Source organism: Vipera berus (genome assembly GCF_964194415.1).
Source record: "Vipera berus genome assembly, chromosome: 3".
NCBI classification, from domain to species: Eukaryota; Metazoa; Chordata; class Lepidosauria; order Squamata; family Viperidae; genus Vipera; species Vipera berus.
This window is the reverse complement of record NC_138204.1, coordinates 168,427,120-168,452,601: the sequence shown is the minus strand read 5'-3', so window position 1 is coordinate 168,452,601 and position 25,482 is coordinate 168,427,120. Positions and strand designations below refer to the sequence as shown.

General features: G+C 36.0%; 1 protein-coding gene across 2 annotated transcripts; it reads right to left on the bottom strand.

Annotated features, from left to right (window-relative positions):
• Nucleotides 1-1,018: 1,018 nt before the first annotated feature.
• Nucleotides 1,019-25,051, bottom strand: THOC1 (THO complex subunit 1). 2 transcript variants are annotated; one of them, XM_081324850.1, is made up of 21 exons: nucleotides 24,983-25,051; nucleotides 22,954-23,027; nucleotides 22,793-22,853; nucleotides 21,101-21,167; nucleotides 20,533-20,651; nucleotides 18,884-18,932; nucleotides 17,744-17,839; nucleotides 17,390-17,472; nucleotides 16,650-16,723; nucleotides 16,186-16,294; nucleotides 15,558-15,689; nucleotides 13,345-13,445; nucleotides 12,232-12,298; nucleotides 12,006-12,056; nucleotides 11,331-11,401; nucleotides 9,821-9,919; nucleotides 8,671-8,736; nucleotides 6,722-6,805; nucleotides 6,443-6,590; nucleotides 4,980-5,058; nucleotides 1,019-1,724 (listed from the first exon to the last, which is right to left on the bottom strand). In XM_081324850.1, exons 1-21 carry the CDS (start codon nucleotides 25,031-25,033, stop codon nucleotides 1,429-1,431), a joined length of 1,977 nt encoding a protein of 658 aa, XP_081180976.1. In that variant the 5' UTR covers nucleotides 25,034-25,051; the 3' UTR covers nucleotides 1,019-1,428. The 2 variants fall into 2 exon arrangements, with proteins under 2 accessions (XP_081180976.1, XP_081180977.1); XM_081324851.1 differs by lacking the exon at nucleotides 4,980-5,058 and having other exon boundaries at nucleotides 1,453-1,724.
• Nucleotides 25,052-25,482: the final 431 nt, after the last annotated feature.

The window sequence follows — 25,482 nt, the reverse complement described above, 5'->3', positions numbered from 1 at the left end:
ATTTCAGCATAACTGCTTTAAACACCCCTTTTTGAAATTACAATGACACAGAAATAAAGGTTGTAAAGTCAGATAAACTATTTTCATCCAGATATATTATAAAGAGAGAATCTGCAATTTCCAGTTGCATCTTTAAAGTGACAGTCTTCTCTTTGTAGAACTTCCATAAGCACTTACTGATTGAAGTTTATAAATTGAGCCAATGAAGGAAAACCACTGAAATGAACCTTGCTAAAGATGGCCACAAACAAAAAGGGCTGTGGCCAGAAACTGAAGATATTGATTTATATATTAAATCTCAAAAAAGAAAGGAAAAGAAACCCAGTCTAAGATTGCTGATTTTTTTTTTCTCACGAGGTGAAACTTAATTCTGGTGACCAGAGTAGTGACACAAAAGGAAAACATGGTCTTTTGATCCTTATCACTTAACACAGATAATGGGACCTCAAACACTGGAAATAATGCAACAGAGAAAATAGCTATTGCTTACATACAGAAAAACATATGGACATTAGCACACTTGCTGTACAATCAAATACAAGAACTGTAACAAAGATTGCCTTATCAAGGCATGTTTCAATTCCTCTGAGCCATATGACTCGGGATTTCTTACTGGCAAATGAAGCAAATGTTTTAAGGGATTCAGGATATCTTTGAAGACTACAGAAGCCTTCGAAGAACAATAGATAGTGATAGAGGGGATGGCATAAGTGGTTTATCAATGTAAATAACTTTAGGCAAGACCATAGGGGAATCAGATGTTTTCATGACATTTTTAAACCTCTTTAGATAAACCACATTACATAGTAATGATAGTAGGCAGGAATTTCTTACCTGAAGAGATAGACATTAGAAATATTTGTAATGAATACCCTGGTTAAGAAGAGTTGATTAATAAACAGACGCAGTTACTATCTAACTTCACCCTTGTAACCTCAAAAACCTTGAAAAGGAGAGAACAATTCATGAGACAGTAGAAATACAAAAGAATACCTAGAAATATTTTTCCCCAACAAAATGCTTTTTAAACAGATTTACTTGAATACTTATGAAAATATGAAAATCATAGCCTAACTGTAATGTAATTGATTATTGATTTCCTATATACAAAGCTTGTTACCAAACAAACAGTAATTGCCTTTGCTAGTTTTTCAGTAAAGAAATTAAGTGCCTGCTTGCATATAATTTGAGATTGGCCTCTTAAAACACTGTTATATTAAAGATATCCCTTTTATAGCACACTCATGAGTATATATTTTCTACTTTTGGACAGGATTTCAGACGAATGCTTAATTAGTAGTATGAATTCTTTGCAGAATTTCTAGACAATTGTTATTAAGAGAATTTATTGTTCATCAAATTAAACTGCCCTATCAAATATTACATTCAGCAACAATGGCCATTGTTTTAATTAAAAATATTTTCAAATTAGCTATTGTTTTCACTGTCATTGGTTAAGCTTTCAGAAAGGTCATTCAGCCCAGCTTTGTTCAATGCAATAATCAAATTTTCCATAGTAGCGTGGATTCCTTCTTGATCTTGCCAGGTAACAAGCAACTGCTTAGCTCTCATCTTCAGATCTTCACTATCTAATTCAATCTGCCTTATATCAGAGTCTTTCATTTCCAAATACGGAGCCAGGATTTTCCAGTATTCACCAAGTCTGTTAGCAAATAATTCTATTTGTTCTCCTGTTACAAGCTTGTCCCGTTGAACATCTGGACCTAAAACGAAAATGAGCAAGATTTAGACAATGCTGTTCAATAATTGGACAGTAACCTAAATTGTTCCTTGAAACTGACCATTTTTCACTGAAAGATCAAGATAACAGTGAATGTTTATCTGAGCATGATGTAAATGGCAAAGTTTTATTTACATTCCAATGCGTATAAAATGTTTACTGAAAATATACTTAATATACTCTGATTCTTAAATTTACTAAAGGAAAACAAAGATATTAACAATTATTTTACTTTTATTTATCACATTTAGGAACTGCCCAGCTCTCTTACAGTATTAATTAATACTACGAAACTATAATATTTCTAGATAATACAAATAATAATGCATCCAATTTTTAGCAAACACCTTGTCAGTAAATTGAAAATAAGTTTATATGTTCACATATTTGAACCCCACCACTGCAAATATATAATGTATTCAGACATCTCAACAACAAAAAACAAGACAAAAAGGCTAGTGCGGAATTGGCCCTAGATTTGATTAGGACTGAATGTGCTAATTTACAATTAGAAGTACCGTATTTTCCGGCGTATAAGACGACTTTTTAACCCATGAAAATCTTCTCAAAAGTCACGGGTCGTCTTATACGGCGGGTGCTGAAACTTTAGGGACAGGGCTGGCTGGAAAACCTGGAGCGGATCTCCCATTTAGTCTGCGCAGGGAAAGCGGGACCAATTGGAGTAGAAGCTGCAGTCTGTGATTTTTTACAGGCTGGGGTCTGGGCGTCTTTCCTTCTAAAGTTGAAGAGCAGCTGTAGTCTATACCAACTTGAAAGGCAGGTGGGGAATGCCGCAGCCCGAGCAGCTTAGCTCTAAGGACACATTTGACTCAGGAACTGGGCAGGCTGGCTGGACAACCTGGAGCGGATCTCCCATTTGGTCTTTTTTTAAAAAATCCCATTTATATCCCGCCCTTCTCCGAAGACTCAGGCGGCTTACAATTTAAAGCACAAATCAATGTGCTTAGCAATAGCCTTCATTCTATGTATATGCCTGCTTATTAGAGCTTTCACACACCCCCAAGCAGCATTATTACAAAGTCAGCTTATTGCTCCCAACAATCTGGGTCCTCATTTTACCTACCTAGGAAGGATGGAAAGCTGAGTCAACCTTGAGCCTGGTGGGATGCGAACCTGCACTAATTGCAGGCAGCTGGTGTTACTTAAGGCTCTGCGCAGGGAAAGCTTTAGAGTGAATTTAGGAAAAGTGAAAAAGTGAATTAGGAAAATAGGAAACGGTTGCTGAAATTGGGTATGTGTAGTTTAACGAAGAGAAGGGTGAGGGGTGACATGATAGCAGTGATCCAATATCTCAGGGGCTGCCACAAAGAAGAGGGAGCCAAGCTATTCTCCAACCACCTGAAAGCAGGACAAGAAGCAATGGATGGAAACTAGTCAAGGAGAGAAGCAACCTAGAACTAAGGAGAAACTTCCTGACAGAACAATTAACCAGTGGAACAACCTGCCTCCAGAAATGGTGAATGCTCCAACACTGGAAGTTTTTAAGAAGAGACTGGCCAGCCATTTGTCTGAAATGGTATAGGGTTTCCTGCCTTAGCAGGGGGTTGGACTAGATGACCTCCAAGGTCCCTTCCAAATTATTATTATTATTATTATTATTATTATTATTATTATTATTATTATTATTATTATTATTATTATTATTATTATTATTTATTATTATTATTATTTATTAAGTTTAATCCACGTGCACTGTTTTATGTTTACATGTTTGATGACAAACAGCCTTATGTTTATAAGTGACAGTTTTCCTACTAAGTACCTGCATGTCATAAGCATTTGAATTAAAATTACCATATTAAAATCAAATCTGATGTTTTTTAATTTTTATTTGGTGTGCGTTGGAAGAGGGGTAGTCTTATACGGCAAGTATAGCCCAAACCCTATAATTTAACAGGAAATGTAGGGGGTCGTCTTATACACCCAGTTGTCTTATAAGCCGGAAAATACGGTAACAAAGAATTAAAACTGAACAGTAGAGAGGGAAGTCATTTCTAAAGTATACATAACTGATAAGGGACAGTACTGAAAACCAAGCCTGATTACCTCAGCTCTATTCAAAAGTGAGTGGACCCGAGATGCAGAGGAGGAAAATTTCAGTTGGACTAAGCTAAAGAATATGGCTAATCAAATTAGTAATAAGAAAATATAGAATGCCAAAATCTAAAAGTGCAGTAGAACAAATATGCAGCTAAACTACTGAAGAAAAATTTAAAACAATGCTATCTTGAATAAGGAAACATTAATGAAACATTGATTACATTTATACAGTCACTAAAAACTGAACATAAATTGTATATGAAACAATCATATGTGAAATAGGGAAGAAAGGACTCATGCAAATGAATTTCAGCAGTAGGAATAAACAGCTTAAAAACAACATATGTTAAAGTTCTCAGATTAGGAAGCAGAAAGAAATTGAAACTTTGAAGGTATTCCTATGATAATTTGCTCTATGTTATGATGAGCTAAATATTTTACTACTGATTTCTTAAAGTGGAAATTAATTTTCAAAGATGATTCAAGTCCTGACAAAGGGATTTTTTAAAAAACGTAATCGAAAGAAGTTACAGGTAGTCCTCGACTTACGAAATCACAACCATGATAAAAAATTACTTAAGAGCAGTCCTCATACTTCTGACCATCAGTGTCCCCACAGTCACATTATCAAAATTCAGTTATTGGCAACTGACATGTATTTATGATGGTTGCAGCATCCTAGCGTCATGGGATAGCCATTTATGACTTCCCAGGGGACTTTCAATAAGCAAAACCAATGGGATAAGCCATATTTGCTTAATGACACCATGATTCATTTAACAACAGAAACAAAAAGATATCAAACAACTAAATGCATTGTTTAGTGATGGAGGTTCCAGTTCCAATTATGGTCATGAGTTGAGGACTACCTATATATTAAATCTGAAAAGCATTTCAAAGAAGAAAATATTATGAAGATTTGAGAATGTGCCACGGGTTATCCAATAGTAATGCTGGATGAAATGTGAATCGGAGAGGCCATCCTCTAAAGAAGCTATGAAGCTGCAGCACAACACATATCTTTTCTGCTTCCAAGATACATAAATGTGACTCTTCATTCTGAATTGCAACTCAGAGCAGTAAACAAGAACTCAGTGAGAATGTTCTGTTCACATATTCCCTTTTTTTTCAATAGGTGTCAAAGGAAACAGGGAGAAGCCCAGGAATCCAGCCTTACTTTCATTGTTTTCCTTTAATAAAGCATCATTGTCTTCCTCATCTTCATCCTCGCCTGTTTTAATTTCTTCAGAAGGAGGCTATAATGAGAGAATTGAGTATCACTGTATGCGTTTCGTCAAAAAATTGTTGCATGGTGGTCTCTTGAGCATATGACAGGAAGTTTTGAAAACATTTGGAAATTATATACTGTACATTTAGGATTTTTGTTTTCACAGAGGCGGAGTACTTGTAAAAACATCACAAACACTGGATAAAGAATAAAAAACTAAAATCTCTTTTCAAACTAGGCTCAATTGCATTTCTGAAGTTCGGATACAAAAAAACTATTGTACAAAATTGTTAGGTTGATAGAAATAATATCTCATTGCAATAAAAACATTTTAAAAATATTCCCAAATACTTAATAAGTAATACAAATAAACTTGCTGCAACTCATTCAAAACTTCATTGTCAAGACAAATTTCTTTCCATTTTTTGCCCTTTTCCCCCAAATATGGATCTTTTCATGAAAGAACAAGAAGGGGGGGGGAGGAGGGACTTTCAGTGAAGTACAAAATATATACTCTCTTTAAAAGATTATCACCATTATCTAAGGAAACAAAATTTAAAAAAAACTATTCTCCAAAGATTTCTATTCACAAACAAAACTTGACCATATGTAGGGCAAATGAATGAAATTATAGGCAAAAATATCTATCGCAGAACATGGTCCCAATATTCTTATTCTTTAAATGTCATATATATAGTGGATGAAAAGAGATGTCCAGCAATAAAATTTGATCATTTGGAATAGGATAGATTTGGGGAGATGAAGTAGAGGAGAAAAAGTAAAAGGTAAAGGAACTTCCTCAAGTATTCCATTTTCCAGAGTAGTGAGTCAAATCAAAATTCATAAGCCTTCATGTAGTTTTTCTCTTAATATAATTTTTTTTGGGGGGGTTCTTATAGATAGCTAGTAAATTAAAATATATACTTGATGAATCAGATGAATAGCAAAGTTGAACAATGTTAAGGTGAAACAGCAGAACTTAAACAGAATATGTTTTATTGACTTTCTTAATCATGGTCACTACACTGTTCTGAATTTATTAATTTTACTATAAAAATTTATATCACTAATCACGGAATGAGACTGGAATATTTCTGAATCTGGAAGTTAATCCCATTGTACTCAGTGGAATTTGCTTCTGAATGGATAGATTTACAGCATCACTTCATGACACAAAATTAAATATTTCAGTAACAAAAAGAGAAGGACACGCTCTTAAAGTTTCTCAGAACTGTTTTGCTTCTAATACACAATAAATACAGATAGTAGAAAAAAGTTTTACATGACATAAATGTAAAGAAATAAAATTTTATTTTTGTATATTTATATTTTAATTATTTCAATTAAAACAACATTCATTGTAAAGCATAGAATGTTCAAAATAATTATATGTATTAGACAATATTACTTACAGGTAATTCTTTTGCTAATTTAATGACCATGTTTTCAAGGTATTCCGGTAAACTTTTAAACTGTTGATTGGTTGGCTGAAAAAAGTGAGGACTTCTTCTTGCCAGTAGTCTTAATGCTCTCCAGCCATAGTTAGAATTATTCACAACCCTATGTTACAAAATGAGAATTAGACTATTTGATAATTAGGAAAAAAGTATTTTCTTATTACATCAAAATATGTTTTGAATATACACCTGAACAAGCAGAATTATGAAAAAAAAATGATTTGTGAAACGTACTTAAATTCTTTATCAACCATGTTTTCAGGATCTGCCTGTTCTATAGCTTCTTCAAAAAACTCTTCCAAGGTTGGCATATATTCTCTAGGAAATAAATAGAAAGCAAGTGCTTTATTTGGAACGAAGAAATATTTCTTAAAATATTGCCCCCTCTCTAAAATAACAATGAAACAGTTAATTTTTCTGCTTCAACTTCTTTATGTTCAGAGTGAGAAATCCTTTGCATGAGCAATTCCGTAAATTATTGAGATTATTCGTCTCATTACTTTGTAGCCTACCATATGGCACATACATTCATTTTTAAAAAAATATTCAGATTAAATTATCAAATCGTAGCAGAGTTAATTACATTAGAGTATGATTAGTGCAAGTTGGAGAAGCAATCCAATTTCCAGGAAGCCCCATTACTGGACAGAAGCTCTGTCCAACACTGTTTTCTCTGCTAGGAGATCAGAGGGGAAATGTCTCTTTATTTATTTATTTATTTATTTATTTATTTATTTATTTATTTATTTATTTATTTATTTATTCGGTTTATATACCGCCCTATTCCCAAAGGACTCAGGGCGGTTTACAAGGCAAAATTTAAAAACAATCCAATATAAAATTAAAATAAATTAAAATAAATTAAGTCTAGCCACAAAAATTAAATCACAATTTAAAAACATTAAACCCCTCAGTCCAGACCAGATAGCTCAAAGAGCCAGGTTTTTGCCTTTGCCTAGATCAGGGGTAGGCAACCTCGGCTCTTTTATGACTCATGGACTTGAAGTCCATGAGTCATAAAAGAGCCGAGGTTGCCTACCAGTGGCCTAGATGGAAAACGGCAATGTATGCAAGAAAATGATGAACAATCACTTCCTGCCTCATCCTACATAGACGTAGAGCAGAGTCTGCCAGCTGCAATTGGAATCTAACCCTTCCTGGGTTTTGGCCTTCCTCTACGTCACAGGTGTTAAACTGCCGGCCCGCGGGATGGATGTGTCATGCTGAAACCACGCCCACCCCAGCTCCGGCGATGGGGAAAAAGTCACTATATGTCGCAACACATCACGTGAAGTTGCGAGTTTGACACCCCTGCTCTAGGTCTTCCTAAAGGAGAAAGTTACAGGACAGCTGAAGTGTAATAACAAATGCAGGTATTTCAAATGCCAACACTAACAAAAACATTTCACATAGAAGGAACTCATGAAGGTTGGGCAAATGCCTTGCATAAGGATCTGTGGGCTAGAGATACCCCACCGTTAATCTAGCAAGTCATGAAACATGATATAAAAGTTGCAAAAAAACTTATTGATTGACTGAATTACCATTTGTCTATTTTCACATAGGTACCAGGCTACAAACCAGATCATGATTTCCCCAACTCACCCCACAGGCTTGTTATTTTGGGGGAAATAGGAGGAGGAAATCTTAGTTATATTTACCATCTTGAGTTATTTATAAATATAATAAAGACAGGATATAAATAAATAAATTCTATAACATACTTTTGCTGATATATAAATAACCCAACCACCATGAAAAATATAGATGGGGATTAATTCATCAATTTGTTTTAAAAAATCTAATCAACAACATCTTGACAGAATCCAAAAGATTAAGAGATACTACCCGTCATATAATATTCCGTGTTTCATCCATGGAAAAGGAAGATAAAATTACAATTATCCCATCTTGACAGATATCCAAATGCCACTCAAAGGACTGAAGACCCAATAAATAAGGGGAGATAGGCACAAAATAAAAACAAAAAGAACATAATTGATATTAAGGGATTTCCTGTTTACCTCAATTGTGGTAAAAGGGCATATCTATTCATTTGGCAGGACCCCCAATTTATGAATCAGTTTCAAGAAGCTGTAACGTGATTAGCAAAATCACTGGCCAGCTCCAGATATCAGTAGCATTAATGTGACTAGAATATTAGTTTAGGAAACACTACTCACCGACTCTCAGATTTACACGCTTCCATGTTATCAGGACATAAATTCCAGAGGCGAGTTAATTCTTCACTGCAAACCAAAATATAAAGCAGATTGCTATTTCTTATGTTTTGTGATTCATATGTCAAATATTTCTGAAAACAATTACTTTTCAACAAAAGGCGTAAGTCTATGGATGTGTTTGTATGCAGAGGTATGAGAGATGAAATAGACTTTATACCACTAACATTACCAACAATGTTGTTATTCAAAACTTTCCATATAAGAACTAGCTTAGAACCACAGGCAAGTTTTTAATTCAATGCTCTTCTGTTTCTAAAATAAGATATGATTTAAAATAAGTAATTCTAATATGTAGAATTACTAATAGGTAAAATAAAAATAAATCTGTGTTAAGATTTCTTTTTATTTTACTTATACATTTCTATCCTGATTTTTATCCTGAAAAGTAATCCAAAACAAATACAATTTATTAAAAAGCAAATAATTGATGTAAATATATATAAACAAATTTTATTACTACTACTACTACTATTATTACTGTATTTATTTTTAAAAGCCTACTATTATTTTCAAAGAATACCAGGCAGGACAAACAAAAGCAGGTGATGAACCACATTCATAAATTTAGCCACATTTTGCATTAGTTTCAAATTTCTGGGTGAACCTAAAGGGTAAAGCTAGTGCAGTTTATTGAAACGATCCAACCTGAATATATTAGCATAGGGTTGTTGACCAGATTACCCATATCAAAGAACTATTGTAGTTGATGCACCTGCCATAGATAAAGACCTTCCCTGCCATGGAAACCACTTCTGCCTCCATTAACAGCCATGACTCTTCACACAGTAACAGCTTCCTTCCTTCAAGGAGAGTGTATACCCAGCCTAGACAAGTAACCTCTCTAATTCCCACATAAGGGACTATTGCTCAAGTGTTTTGAACTTCTATTTTAATCTTATCTCACCTACGTAGCCCTTCTGATGTGTAAAGTACATATCTTAATTCTCCACAGCTTTTCCCCTTTAAATTATGTGGGAAAACAGATGTTAACATTCACAATTTAAGCAGTACTTCCAGCCTTGCAATATCACTTTGCATCATTTAATTTACAATACAATGTAGAAATGCATTAATAAAGGACTGAACATACTTTCCCATTAGAATTTTTTTGTTAGGTCCTTTCCCTAGAAAATCTTCAGGAGCTGGTCTCTTTCGCAGGAAAGGTCTCACTGGCTTGGAATCACTCTGTCTATAAAACAAGATGTCAGAGTTAAGAACTACCATAAGTGTAGGGTTACAGGTGGTCCTCAAGATATGACTGTAATGGAGCCTGCGGGCCATTAAGTGGAGCAGGGTGCCTCATGGGTGGAGGAGGCCTTTCGAGGCCTAGCATAGGCCCAGTCTTCAAAACTTGTACTTTGCTTCCTGCCCTTTGAGACCCTGCAGATTTTAGGTCTGATTTCCACCCCACCAGGCCCTGTACCCTCCTCTTCCCTAGGCTGTGGTGCAGCCTCGCAGAAGTAGCCACCATGTTGACATGCCCACATGAATGTGCCAGTTAAGACAGTGCAGACTGTCTTAAGTAACTGTAGGTATGCTAAAAATGATGGCTGCTTCTGCGAGGCTACTGCACAACCCAGGGATGAAAAGGGTGCCCTCCGTCCGCAACATGAGGTATGGAGTGTGTAATGGATGATGGGCATGGGGTGAGTAGGCCCAAGGCCTGTGGGTTTCCAAGGAACAGTCTGAAGGGGAAGGGAGCCATAGAGAGGACCACAGAACCATTCCAGATAGTCTTCAACTTACACAATTGGGACCATAATTTCCTTTGCTAGCAAGGTAGATGTTAAGTGATTTTATGACCTTTTTTGCCACAGCTGTCAAGCAAATCCAGCTTTCCCCATTGCCTTTGCTTGTCGGAAGCCTGGGGAAACCGGCACAGAGTATGTGTGGGAACAGAGAAGTCTGGATAGAAGGGCATTAATGGGTCTGTGTGCAAGGGCAGGAAAGCTGGGGAAAGAAAATGTGGGGTGAGAACAAAGCAGGGAAGCCTGGGAAGGAGAGCACTGGTGGGTGCGTACATGTGTTAGATCATTGAAAGGCTAAGGAAAGAGAGCATGAAGTGTGTTCAGGAGCAGAGACACCTGGGAAGAAGGACACTGGGGAACACATGTGAGCTAGTGAAGGGAGGAAGAAGGGTACTGGTGGGTGTGTATAAGTGAGCAAAAGTGGGAAGGAAAGTATGGTGCAAGAGAGCAAAGTGCGGAATGAGAGTGCATGGTGTGTAAGAACAAAGGAGAAAAGGAGGGCATGGTATGTACAAGTGAGTAAAGAAATTCTGGGATGGGTGCAGGAGACTTGCCCCCCAAGTGGATTGTGACCTTCCTTGCCAGCTTTCCCATTGATTGTGCTTGTGGGAAGCCAGCCGGGACTTCTGGCAAATGGCATTCAAGTTATCATGGGCTGTTTAAAACTGGTTGTAAGTGTGAACAGATCACAATCAAATGGCTGCAGGGGTGCTGAAACAGCCGTAACTTGAGGTACCAGTCATAAATGCCTTCCTTCAGCACTACCATAGCTTAGAACAATCACTTAATGAATGGTCATAACTCAAAAACCACCTGCAATGTTGATTAAAAAGAAATGTTTATATACGCAACCTTTCTTTCACAAAGCTTGGGCAGCCCTCATTTTTCCATGAATTCCAATTTTCCTCTGTGTTTAATATATGCTGTAAAAGCAAAAAATATCAGTAACAAAAAGATTATTAAAGGCAGAAAGTGAGAGTTAGCAAAACGCAGCTTTCATATAATGCTGAACGGTAGAAGTGCTCCACTGAACGTAGAATAAATGTTAAAATCATTAAATATATAAAGATATTTTTAAAATTCAGAATGAAAAAAGAAGCTAGTAGAAGAACTGAGTTCGAGGATCTAAAAAGCATGAATTTATTTTTAAATGATTACTGTGAGTAGGAGCCGGGTGCCAAAGAGATCAGATTTACTTTAGAGGAACTACAACTTCAAAGCATGCTACTATAATAGAGCCCAATTAAAATGGATGGTGCTTATTTAAACTTTGAGAGCCAGTCTGGTGTAGCGGCTAAGGCTTCAGGCTTGAAACTGGGAAACCATGAGTTCTAGTCCCAAAGCCAGCTGGGTGATCCTGGACTCAGTCCTAGGAAGGAGGCAATGGCAAATCACGTCTGAAAAACCTTGCCAGAAAAATTGTAGGGTCTTGTCTAGGCAGTCTCTGAGAACTGAACAGAGGAAATAAAAATAAAAAAATAAAAATAAAAAGTCTAATTTAACTGAAATTTTGAACAAAGCACTTACCTCTACCATTTTGGAGAATCTTTCTCCATCAGGTGGGTTTTCTGATAGAAGCTGTAATTAGAAAAGCCATAAAAATCTAAAGTTGTAGCACAGCAGCCAAAAATGTGATGCTCAGCAACAAAGCTGGAATATGACATGGAACGTGTTCAAAATAAAATTTATGAAAAATTTATTCCTAAAGGCACCAACATAAAATTAGTTGCACAAGATGTTTAATTAATCTGACCTTGTAAACTAGTTTTGTGGTAGCTTCAATCCACAGGGACTGTTCGTCAGTCAGAATATAGTTTGAACTAGGAAATAAGATACCAATATAAGTCAAAACATACACAGTGCATTTGATCCAGAATTTTCTTAAGCAGCAGCAGCAGAAATAGCATCTCTTGAGCAGAGTTCTATACAAATACTATCATGAGGGAATTAGCAAGAAATTTCACAAATTTCTCTACTGCATCGCAGCCAGCCCAACACTATAAGTAGTTTTAAGAGGTTTGGGTGTGGATGAGGGAGGAATCAATGAATTTGGCTGCCTTCCTGCTATTCATATAGGACTACAGTCTTATCTGTACGAGGAGTTTTGCTAAGCCTGAGAATTAATTTTTTTTAAAAAAAAATTATATACCAGTAGCTTCTGTTTCTCTCTGAAAAACAAAAAAATATGCTTGATGCAACCAAAACTAAGAAAATACTAACCGCACTGATTTTAATGGAACATAATTAATTTTAGGCTGAAGATGTATGCTCTTTTTCAGATTCTCCCAGTTCTTAAAGCAAAATAATCCTTACTATAAAATGCCAGCCTGTATGAGGCTAGTTCACTCCAATCTTTTTCCAGCACCAGATCTTTTTATTGCAGCAATTTAACTGCAAGGAAGGTTGTATTTTTATAACTAGTTATCTCTCACTTGCATTCAGTTACACTTTTAATTTACTACATTAATTTACATCTTATTTCTGCGTCCACCCAAGAACATCAATGACCTTAATATGCAAGATCATATTCAGAGAGTAAAACAATAAGCAGACTGCCCAGGAGTCAAATGTATACAGATTTCTTTAAAAGCAATGCAAATACTTATTTCAAAAACATAGTAAGAAGTATTGCAAAATCTAAAAAAATAAAATACAGTAATTACAGATCAATAAGCAATATAATCAAAGCCGTTTATGTATTATCTTTAATTTCTTTCCATTTAAAATTTCAAATAGATCATAGATACTTTCCAACATACAGTATTTAGAAGCAGATTCATACAAGCAGACAATGATAGCAGTGAGTTGGATCATATATCAAAGTAAAAAAATATTAAAATGTATTTAAAACACTTTCCCAGCTTACCTTTTAAACTTTACCTGTCCTTTTAAGTACTGAAATAATATTAAATACTGCAATAGGATATGGCGGCGAAAATTGCTGTCACTCAACTGTAAATCCATTAACTATTAAAAAGAGATAAACACACAGACATTCTGCAGTTTTCTGTTTTTAATAACACAAAAGTAAATAAAATGAAATTAATGGGGCAAGTACAATTAAAATGGGTGAAATCACACAAGACGTTTGCTGCAGTGTACTGGTTTTTGGAATCAATATTGGGTGCGTACATAAAATATTGAAATTAAATATGAAACTTAAATTTTTAAAAAAGGAACTTTTCCTATCTTGATTCTAAAAGAATAATCAAATGTGAAGTCTCTTTAACTGATTATGAAAGGCCAGATTTATACTTGTGTTAAGAAGCTCACTTCATTAATCTTATTTGTAGAAAAAAAAGTTACGATGTTATTTCTGGGAAATGAAATAGCCTTAGCTAAGTACACACTGCTGAATACCTGGGTGAGGCAAGCATAACTCCAGGGACACACCTGGTTAGCACATTTATCAATATTCCTAATCCCAATCACATACTAATCTAGTCAGAGGTGCGTTTTGTAACTAGTGGATCAAGTAGTTTTTGAATAAAAATCTTTTTTTTATGCTTCACCCAAAAGAGCCTTGGTGGAGCAGTGGGCTAATGCCTCCTTAAGTAACACCAGCTGCCTGCAATTAGTGCAGGTTCGCATCCCACCAGGCTCAAGGTTGACTCAGCCTTCCATCCTTCCGAGATAGGTAAAATGAGGACCCAGATTGTTGGGGGCAATAAGCTGACTTTGTAATAATGCCGCTTGGGGTGTGTGTGAAAGCCCTAACAAGCAGGCATATACATAGAATGAAGGCTACTGCTAAGCTTGTAAGCCGCCCTGATTCTTCGGAGAAGGGTGGGATATAAATGTAATAAAAATAAATAAAATAACAATTTCCTTCTAGGATGACTTCTGCTTTGCAATATTAAATCCAATCAAAATACAGAAGTTCCTTTCTTAACCATCACTTCTTCAGCAACAGTTCACACCTACAATGGTACTTATAACCACTCCTCATATCTGTGGCTGCCCTGTGTCCATGTGATTGCAATCCACGCATTCAGCGACCAGCTTGCAACTACAACATTGCACTGTCCCACAGTCACACAATTGCCATTCTTTCAGTTGCCAGCTTTCCTGCCATCTTCCCACAAGCAAAGTCAATGGGAAACCTGCAGGTTGCAAATGATGGCCACACAATGTTGCACTTACTGTGCTTAATGATGGCAACTGTTAAGAACGGAACTGTTGTTTCTAAGCGGCACAATCACATGATGTTGTGCCTGATGACGACATTGTTAAGCAACAGAAATTCCTGCCTATGACTGCTAAATGAAGACTTCCTGCAGATTCCAGCTTTTTATTTCTTCATTGCTAGTGTAGAAACTAAGTTCTACACCACCAGCAATTTCTCTTTCACCCATCTACTCTGTGCAAGCAGAAAAGCCCACAGCTCCAAAGGTCTGCTCTTCTTCTTCAGCATTTCCTGGGAAACCCAGAGGGACTACTGGCCAAGAGAAATAACAAAGCCCTGATAAGTAACAAAGCCCTGATAAGCCGGAGTACCTCAGGGAACATCTGCTGCCGGCATCAAGCTCCCTGCGCCCTGTGCGTTCCCACAGAGAGGGCCTCCTCAGGGTGCCACCGATCAGAGAATGTCGATTGGTGGCCCCCAGGGGGAGATCCTTCTCTGTGGGCGCTCCGGAGCTGTGGAATCAGCTACCGGTAGAGCTCCGGATGGCGCCCGATCTTCGCTCCTTTCGTCGCGATCTCAAGACATTTTTGTTTGTACAAGCTGGCCTAGCCTGATGGGGATCGGTGGGGGTTGTTTTATCTTTGGTCTTTTAATTTTATCTTGGGGTTTTTAGAATTGTACTTCTATTGTTTTTAACTAGGGCAACTGTTTAATCTCTTTTTAATGTTTGTATTTGCTATTTTATTCTGCCCTGTGAACCGCCCTGAGTCCTCAGGGAGAAGGGCGGTATATAAATGTTATTAAATTAAATTAAATTAAATTAAGTGCAGGGAGTTCAGTGAGAAGACAATCAGATAACAATCCATCCTTATTTTCTTGCCATTACAGCGGGAAGGATTAAGACAAAATTTCTCTTGCAGTAAAATCTACTTTTAGAGACAGGAAAAATGTACCTTTTCACTTGTAAGAAATTTTGCAAAATAAACATGCTCTCCTCCAGTTTTCAGCTCTTCTAATTTTTTTCTTGATGCCTGAGTGTCATCCAACTTGCAGCTCTCAAAGACAGTTAATACTTCTTCTGAGTACTTTTAAAATAGATCACATAAAATGGAACAATCAAATTATAGCCTCAAAACAGAAATGAGATTTGATGAGATGCAAAAGATGCTGGTCAACTCTCTTTTATTTCCATTACCTACTGTCCAAGAATGCTTTTTATACACAAGTACATTAAAAACAAGGCTAGACAGCCATTACAGATAAAATCCCCTCAAATAAATTATCATTTGCACTGGGTTGTCTACAACTTTTAATTAAAAGTTCCTTGAATGCATTCTAAAATGTTTATTCGTAGGCATTGTATTTAGGCATAAAAGCTGCTGGGTGACTTTGGGCCAATTCTTTTCTTATAGCCCAAATCGCTTCAAAGTTGTGGGAAAACAGGAGGGAGGAGTACTAGGTATGTTCAACTTTTTGAGTTATAAAAAAGTGGGTTAAAATAACTATAATTCTTTTGCTTGGAATTCCAGAAGTAATATGTATATACCCACAAATGGAAATGAAATACAATAAGCACAATACCTTAAGAAATGTTTTCCATGAGACCTTTTCATAGCATTGCACAGGATTTCTGAAGTAATCTTGAAGTGACCAAAATTTTCTGTACAGATTATAATCTATTGGAATGGAACTGACAAACCAATATTTACAATATATTCATTCATAAATATCTCTGGCTATTACTGAAAATAAATTTGGTACATTTATTATTTAAATACATACATTTGTTGTCCTATTGATATTACATAAACACAGAAACGAGAATTTGTTCAATGGATAAACACCTTTGGATCTCAATAAACATAGCCACAACCAATAATTTCCCCAATTTAATAAGATTTTAGTAATTACTAGACTTTCATAAAAATAGTAATCTATAGCAAACGTAAAAGTTATAGTTATTCTTTTTAACAGAAATAATTCCAATAGATTTCATATATTTTCTTTTATTTTGTAACTGGGAATTTAAATTTATCTTTTCTTACCAACTTGTAGGAGCTTCATCATCTCCCATTTCACCTTCTTCTACTTCCATTCCTTCCTCTCTCTCCTCTGCATGCTAAAGTCACAGAATTAATTTAACTAATTATCATTACATCTGCATAAGTAGAAAAGTGTTGTACTCATTCAAAACAAAGCACTAACATTTTGTGCAGTTATTAATACTGGAAGAAGCAAATTATATGATACTTATTTAAAATTGGAAATACAAATAATCAGTAATCTGCCGAAAGACTTCAGCGGTCGTTAAAACTGAACAGACCATGAATATTTTTGAAATGGACATTGAAATTGATTTCACAAACTGGGATTTCACTTCTGCCTCTCCACCAAAATTTGTTCCTTAAGCAACTGACGTAATTCATGATTTTGGTGCAATATAAATTAAATAATAGACTGCAATTATACCTTATGCCAGAGGTCCCCAACCCTTTGGGCACCAGGGACTGGTTACGTGGAGAGAGGTTTTTCCACGGGAGCGGAGGGGGCATGGTTTTGTGTGCTGCCTGCATCCCGTGGATGGGGCTTTGCTTGTTTATGTGAACCGCTTACTGGCATGCTGCGGCCCAGTACCTGTTCATGGACCGGGAGTTGGGGACCCCTGCTTTATGCCTAAAATCTCTTCATGCTCCTTCTTTTGAGAGAATTACAGCCTACTTATTATATTTACAATTTTCCAAGTTTTCCACAGTGTGTGCATAACAGAGAATTTTAAAAAAAGAACCTTCTGTCCAAGGGTGCTGTCTTGTTCACTGGTATTAAAAACTGTGATATTTTCCAAATTAAATTGACTTTGTAAGTTAAGCCCTGTAGGGGAAAAAATCTGATCAGGCAAAATAATCTGAAGTTATATTTGCAAATATCATAGTTTTCAGAGCAATTTATAAATAATCATACATTTCAATTTAAAAAATGCAGACAATGGTATCTAAGAAAATTTGGGGGAAAATGAATATGATAGATTACATACATAAAATGATATTATAAAATTAGGACTGAATTGGGTTTGAAATATGTGTGATGGATTAATCTGTTCATTCTATTGCTGTTCATGCTGTAACTTAAAAAAGAAACTTACCTGACTTTTCTGAAAGAGGGAATAACCTGGCCAAGAAGAGCTGAATTCTTCCACAAAAAACTGTATTTTGTGATTTTGACAGTCTTCTTAAAAGATCTTAATGATATCAAAGAAAAAATTATTTAAGTTTCCACATTTTAAAAATGTTATAGGGATAGACTCTGGTATCAAAACAGACAGCAGTAAATACTTTCCGCAAATACAATCATGCATTCTCTTTAATCTTCTGTTTTTTATTTATTTTCCATATATTATGTCAGACATGTCAAACACAAGGCCCGGGGGCCAGATCTGGCCCGCGAAGTGGTTTCGTGTGGCCCGCGAAGCCATCCTGGAAACAGTGAGGGAACGGCCCCCACTGCCTTGGCCCTGGCCCAGAGACCCTCCTTCTGTCAGAGACCCTCAGATCTGTCCCACTCCTGCCCAGGCCCCCATAGGCACCCTTGATGCGAACGATGTAGAGCTGGCCATGCCCACCCAGTAGGCCATACGCACTCTAGCCACGCCCACCCAGTAGGCCACGCCCACCCAGGCCACACCCACCCAGCCCCTTGAGGGCAACTGCAATGCTGATGCGGCCCTCAATGAAATTGAGTTTGACACCCCTGTATTATGTGGTGTTACTAAGTTGCATATGTACACAGTTCTGTCTCCTTTTCAGACAAATTATTATTCAAATAAAAATGCAGACATGTCAAGCAAAATGTGCTAAATAAATCAGTATAGGTAGTCCTCAACTTACAATCACAATTGTACCCAAAATTCATGCTAAGTGATAAATTTATTGAGTTTTGCTCCATTCTACGATCTTAACAATCTCTCGTTAAGGGAATCACTATCATTAAGTTAGTAACACAGTTGTTAAGTGAATCTGGCTTCCCCATTGACTTTGCTTGTCAGAAGTTTGCAAAAGCTGATCACATGACTCCGGGACACTGCAACTGTCAGGGACACTGTAACTTTGAACGGTCACTAAACAAACTGTCATAAATCAAGGACTATCTGTAATGATTCATTACAGAATTATATTGTTAGATCTTGATCAACAATAGTAGAAAATGAGTAGTTTTAATAAGCAGCATTGAAAATTACACTAAAGGCTGCATCTTCATTGGCAATGTTAGGAAAAAGGCTACTCACCATTGCACATTCTCAGTAAATAATTTTTCCCCGCAGAGTAAAATGTGTTCTAAAAATAACATAAAATTCAACATGATATAATTAGTTGATATTTAAAAAACAGGATGCAGTTAATTACACTAGAGTAGGATTGTGAATAGTGTCCTATGCATGCTATAAATATATATATATTTCAAGCAAAAATAAATGTTCATATTTATTAAATATTTACAATAGGCCTGTGTGCAACAAAAACACTTCAAAGAAAAATGCAAAACCACAAAACAAAATATATCTAAATATTCAGTTTCAAATCAAACTGTAATTTCAAAGTAGAATAAAAATAAAATGCATTAAAATGTTTTAAATAAAAATAAACCAATGTATTTTTATTGATAATTAATTTTAATAAAATACAGACAGAGCAGGAATTGACATGCATCACACTGAGGTTATTCCAATGTTGTGGTATCATGGGCAAAAAATTATTAGCTCAAAACAATGGTTGAAAACAGGCAAATCAAATAATTTTCTTTTGGTCAATCACCAAATCATATGCATACATATCAGTGGTATGAATGATCATAAAATAAGCCCAACCCTAACCTCACAGAACAAATATATTCCAACATAGTCAAAAAGACTTAAAAATAGTCTTATGCCAACTATGCGTTTTTCTTTTTTAATCTAAAAAGCTATTATACAAAATTTGGCTTTCTTTATGTCTCTATGTCTGCATATTTGTGGGTATGAATGGGCAAGCAAAAAAGCTTCTGATCTTATGACACATCATAAGATCAGAAATAATGAGAGAATATGCTTCAGAAAACAGAAAACAGAATTTAGAAGGACATGTTCTGTTGATTCAACCTCCCCAGAAATGCAAAGGCAAATTATTTTCTTATAAGGAATTTTGTTCTCCCTGGGTAAGGTATTTTACATTTTGCCAATAGGAATAACTACGCTGAAAATGAGCACTTTGTAAGACTTATATCTAATTCACACTCCCAGCATTGATATTTTGGGGAAGATAGTCCTTTGATGTTTTTGAAAAATAATTTGTGATTTTAAATACTAAATTGAATATTTTAGACTAATCTAAAAAAGCTGATTAAAATAAAGTAACACAGCGAGTTACAAATACGTTTTAATCCACAAACCAAAAAAAATCTTGTTATATTTTTAATTAGAACCATAGTTTTAAGAGATCGTTATAGTCCACTTACAACTATTTAAGAATTTCTCTGAATTATTTGCTAGTAAAATATACAATACTAATGAAATTCACTCTAAGGAACCACTGTGGGATGAAACATCCAAAAAATGTTGGATTTAGGAGTGTTGTTGAAGCTGTGCGCCCACTGCACTCACAAGTAATCTGTGGCCAGTGGACTTAATAAAGCATATGAAAGTTCCCAACTTTTATCTCGTTTTTTTCAGAATCCCACCCACTGCTCAGAAAGGCTTGGTTTTTAAGTATTTGTACTTCTTTTTCCTGCAATTGACAAATGACACAATTAAATAATTAATCATTTAATACAGAGTGTTTGTATTATTCCAAAAGCATACATCTTTGTTTTACACAATTCCTGCATGCTATCCAAATTATTCACTTATTAATTTACTACAAAAATGAAATTTAAAAACTTAATGAATTCCATGATACTTACCGATTTCCACGTAGTAACATTTTTTTCTACAAAGGTGAAAATTTTGTCACACTGATCCAAAGGGAGGCAATCCAAAACATCTCCCAAGAGCACAAAAGGGGTTGATGCCGTACAAATACCTTCATGGGAGAGAATCTGTTTATATGTCTGCCAAAATGATTTCTTTTTATAAAAAGTAACAATGGGGATTTTTTTCAAGAATCTTGCTAAAGTTACCAATAATAATTCAGAATTTGATTTTAATTCAGTGGTATTGTCAAGTATAATAATCATTCTAATCCCATGACAGTTTTCTCTTTTCTTCAACAAGACTCTGTTGTGACAATCAAATGTATAGTATTATATATAACAGATTACATATAGCAAATTGGCACTGGACAAAAGGTGGAAGTAGTACTACTTCCAACTAGACTTACAAAATAAACTGAACTAGTAAAGATATTTTACATAATGCAATATTTATGTATACTATGTGTTAAGTAATATAAATAATATGAAACACTTTAATTAATACACATTCTAGTCATGACATTTGATTTCAAGCAATTACAAAGGAAAACAGACTCACCTTCTATGACCCCATTAATAACAAGTGAAATGATAGCCAGGACATTTTCACAAGAAGCTTTATTTATCTAAAAAGATTATAAAAATAATCATCAAGAGTGGAATCAAATGACACTTGGAACAGAATACAGTGCATTATTTTTATGGACTGCATTAGAAAGTTATCTATTTTCCTTGTGGTCCTTGCAAATTCTTGGAAAAACATAATAGAAAAAAGTGCTTTATTTCCAGGAGCGGAGGTGGTGAGAAATATTAGGGTCATGTTGGGGTATAGGCTAGATTTTGATAACAAGTCTCATGAATATTCCACTCTTAATGGCATTAATGATACCATTAATGGTATTAATGATAAGAACCAAACAGTTTAATTACTTATCTTGCTCATCACATACTGATAGTCCTTGTTTAGCAAGCACAACTGGGACTAGAAACTCGGTTACTAAGTGAAAAATCAGATGATCGTGACTATGCTTATGATTTTACCTCAAGTTTCCTTTGCTTGACATGACAGAAACTTATGACTCTAAATCATATAACTTCAAACAGTAGAGAAAATTTCCAGAACTCAGCTCAGGAGAAAGACGGATAAAAGGGCAAATCTTATAGCCCCTTTCCCCCACTCCACTTCCCCTGTGAAATGCTCACCCCAGATTTGAGATAATTACAAGATGGGAAATAATGTTTGTATTTTGTATTTCCTTTCATTGGAAAGAGATAAGAGATTAACCAGACACGTAATAGAAAATACACATTGAAAGGAATGTACTATGCTAGCTGTTTACCTAGCACACTGGCATTTAGGAAGGAAAAAAAGAGGAAAGTGTGAAATTAAGGTTTTGTCAATTACAACTAGTAGCTGCCAGCCAGCTAATTAAGGTCACAGAGCTGAGCTTGTTAGGGAAATGCTATGAAAAAAAAGAGATTGCTTATTTAGGCATTCTCTCCACTCTGTGAGTGGAGAAAAGAAAAAAAATAATAGGTCAGGCACAAGACAACACATAGTGACTGTAATGGCAAACATGTGCCTGAGACACAAGACACTGCGAAGATCATAAATGCAGGCATTGGTCACAAATTTACTTTTTCATCACAGTCATAACTTCAAATTGTCGCTGCCTGAGGCAGTTACTACACAAAGTCTACTTGTATAGCATCCTTGACTCCAACTCTAATGTCATGCAAGGTAAATAACATGTATGAACAGTGTTTCTTTGTGCCATACAATCTGTGCAACTAAATATTCTGAAGCCAGGACACCTCCATGTATAAACATATGGATTTAGAGATGTTTTCACCTTGATTAAAGAAATGGAAAAGTCACAAGTGAAGCAATGTTAAATTGCTTCATTGGGTTGACACAATATAATCTAATAGAATTTAAGTACTGTAACTAATATAAATGCATAAAACTCATTGATTCAGGAACAAAATGCATTGTTCCTCCTCTGTACAGCGCTCAACTTCCTCATGGTCATGCTGTTTCAGAGTTAATTCAAAAGCTGCAGAAGTAGATCTCTTGAACTACACATAATTTGAAGTGTTCTAGACATTTAACCTTGTCTTGAGACCAGACCACATCCATACTTCTGGAAGTTTTCTTTCATAAACTGAAAAATTATATAGAGTTTAGAATGATATCACTCAAGATATTCAAATTAACCTTCACATACACAGTTAATCAAAAACTACTCACAATTTCTTCTTCTAGAGCAACTCGGAAAGCTTGGTCCAGTGTTAACTTTTTTTCATTTTCACTAGAAATATATAAAATTAAGATTGTTTTGCCAAAACTTTCAATTTCAATAAAATACTATATATATTTTTGTTATAATAACAAATCAAATTGAAATTTACCTTCCAGGTATCTGACTGAATGCGTTCAATAAAGGCTTAATGGTTTTGTTTTTGAGTGCATCTCGAGTAGAGTTCTAGGATAAAAATGAAAATAACTCATTTAGTATCAGATATTAAAGCAATATGTGTTTAGAAAATCTACATCAAAATTACATTTTAAAATATAATTCAAGATGGCATAAATACTGCTCTCCTAGGACCTACGACACCTCAAACTATGGAAAGTGTCCCATTTTTCTATAGGTCAGCATCTAGATACCAATAGTATCTACACATCTATATACTATTTTCTGTAGGTAATCTTTGAACCTTTTAGTACATAGACTGGATTATAGCCAACAAAAGTGATGACAAACTAAACTCCTGTTCTGCTTGGACAAGCCAAGAGCCTTCATTTATTATTTTACAGAATCAAAACAACACGGTTTTATTTATTTTATTTTTTATTTTAATTCCATTTATATCCCGCCCTTCTCCGAAGACTCAGGGCGGCTTACAAGCTTAGCAGTAGCCTTCATTCTATGTATATGCCTGCTTATTAGGGCTTTAGAACCTCTATCATACAGTGAAATAATAAATGAAGGTTCTCAGCATGTCCAAGCAGAACAGGAATGCAATCTGTCATCAGTCCAGTTGTGTGTACAAGGATGGCTTGTATATCAAAAGCTGAACACTTATCAAAACTTCATTCCAGGGCTGGGGCTCTCTTTTTATGACCTCTGTGTTGCAACTGATCACTGCACAAGGTGAGGCAGCCAAGACCAAGGTGTTCTTACCCGGTCTTACCTTCCCCAACTTCCAAGAGCAGCTCTATCAACTACTTCTTGGGGATGTCATGCTGAGCTGATTGATGTTGCACCTTCATGTCTATTCTACCCACCACTTCCAATATGGAAGGGCACCTTGTGATGGGACGCAAAGCTTAGCTAGGCTGAACAGGAATGAATACACCCCACCCCTTGGTGGAGCAGTGGGCTAATGCCTCCTTAAGTAACACCAGCTGCCTGCAATTAGTGCAGGTTCGAGTCCCACCAGGCTCAAGGTTGACTCAGCCTTCCATCCTTCCGAGGTAGGTAAAATGAGGACCCAGATTGTTGGGGGCAATTAAGCTGACTTTGTAATAATGCCGCTTGGGGTGTGTGTGAAAGCCCTAATAAGCAGGCATATACATAGAATGAAGGCTACTGCTAAGCTTGTAAGCCGCCCTGAGTCTTCGGAGAAGGGTGGGATATAAATGGAATAAAAATAAAAATAAAATAAATAAAATCTCAAATTGGCAATGAATCCTTTGGGATCCCTACTCACCATTTTAATTTTCTGAAGTAACGTAACTACACCCGATAGGTATCAACCTGCAACTCAACTTTTGCAAAACTGATCAAATATAAATGTGCTACAGACTGTTGTAAAACTATTCTGCCAAAATCATGGGAACAATTTATTTATTTTTTATTTACTTACTTACTTACTTACTTACTTAAATTTATATGCCGCCCTAAGGACTCCGGGCGGCTCACAACAATAACAATTAAAAAAAGAACAAACATAAGAATGAAAATTTATAAAGAATGAAACTAGTAGATACAATGATAACATGACCATTTAAAACCCAGTAAAAAAAACCTAATTAAAATACGTAGTCAGTCCAGACCCGCTTGTTTCAAGTCAAGGAGGTTAAAGTTGCAAGCGCCTTCGTGTTAAAGAGCAAAGCCCACTAACCGGGGTGTGTGCAGGTGTGTGCAGGTAGTTAAGAAGTTTGCTTTTTACGCCCCTTTTGCTGGGGCTTTAACTCTGGACCCGTTGATTTCTCTCAGGTGAGCGCGGTCCGCGCGCGAGAAAAAAAATATCTCCATTCTAAACGCTGAACGAGGATGAGAAAGCAACCGACGCCAGGAGGAACCCGGCAGAGAAGCACGCAAAGGACGCAAAGGGCCCACCGTTAAACGCACCCTATCTGAAATCCAATCGGGAGGTCTCTCACCCCATCCGACTGCAGCCCCTCCCCCCTCCGCCGTCCCTCGCCACTTACCATGAAACGCAACCGCGCCTCCGGCAAGCTAAAGAGCGTCGGCGGCGACATACTTGCTCCTGACAGACTCAACCGGTGACTCTTTCTACTGACGTCATCCCACGGCGCTCGGAGTGGATTCTATTCACTCGTTGTCCCGACATACACTGGGTCCTCTGCAGCGGAAGCGGTCGGTGTTTTAAACCAGACCGTGCTTGGCTGGGGAATTCTGGGATTTGAAGTCCAGGCATCTTCAAGTTGCTAAAGTTAAGAATCTCTGCTTTAACAGATAGTCTTTTTCTCTCCAGCAGGTCTGCCTATTTCTGGAGTTATTCGTAGAAGTAAGTTAAAATATATTTATTAGTTTTTTTATCTAAATCGAGGCTTTGAGCTAATAATAAAAAACACGTAAAGGTTTATTGCGTTTTCTGAAAATTTGTGGCCAGTTTTATGTATAAGACAAAAAGCAGTTGCACAAAGCCAATACAATTAGCATACACCAGGTTTGATTGATTAATTTG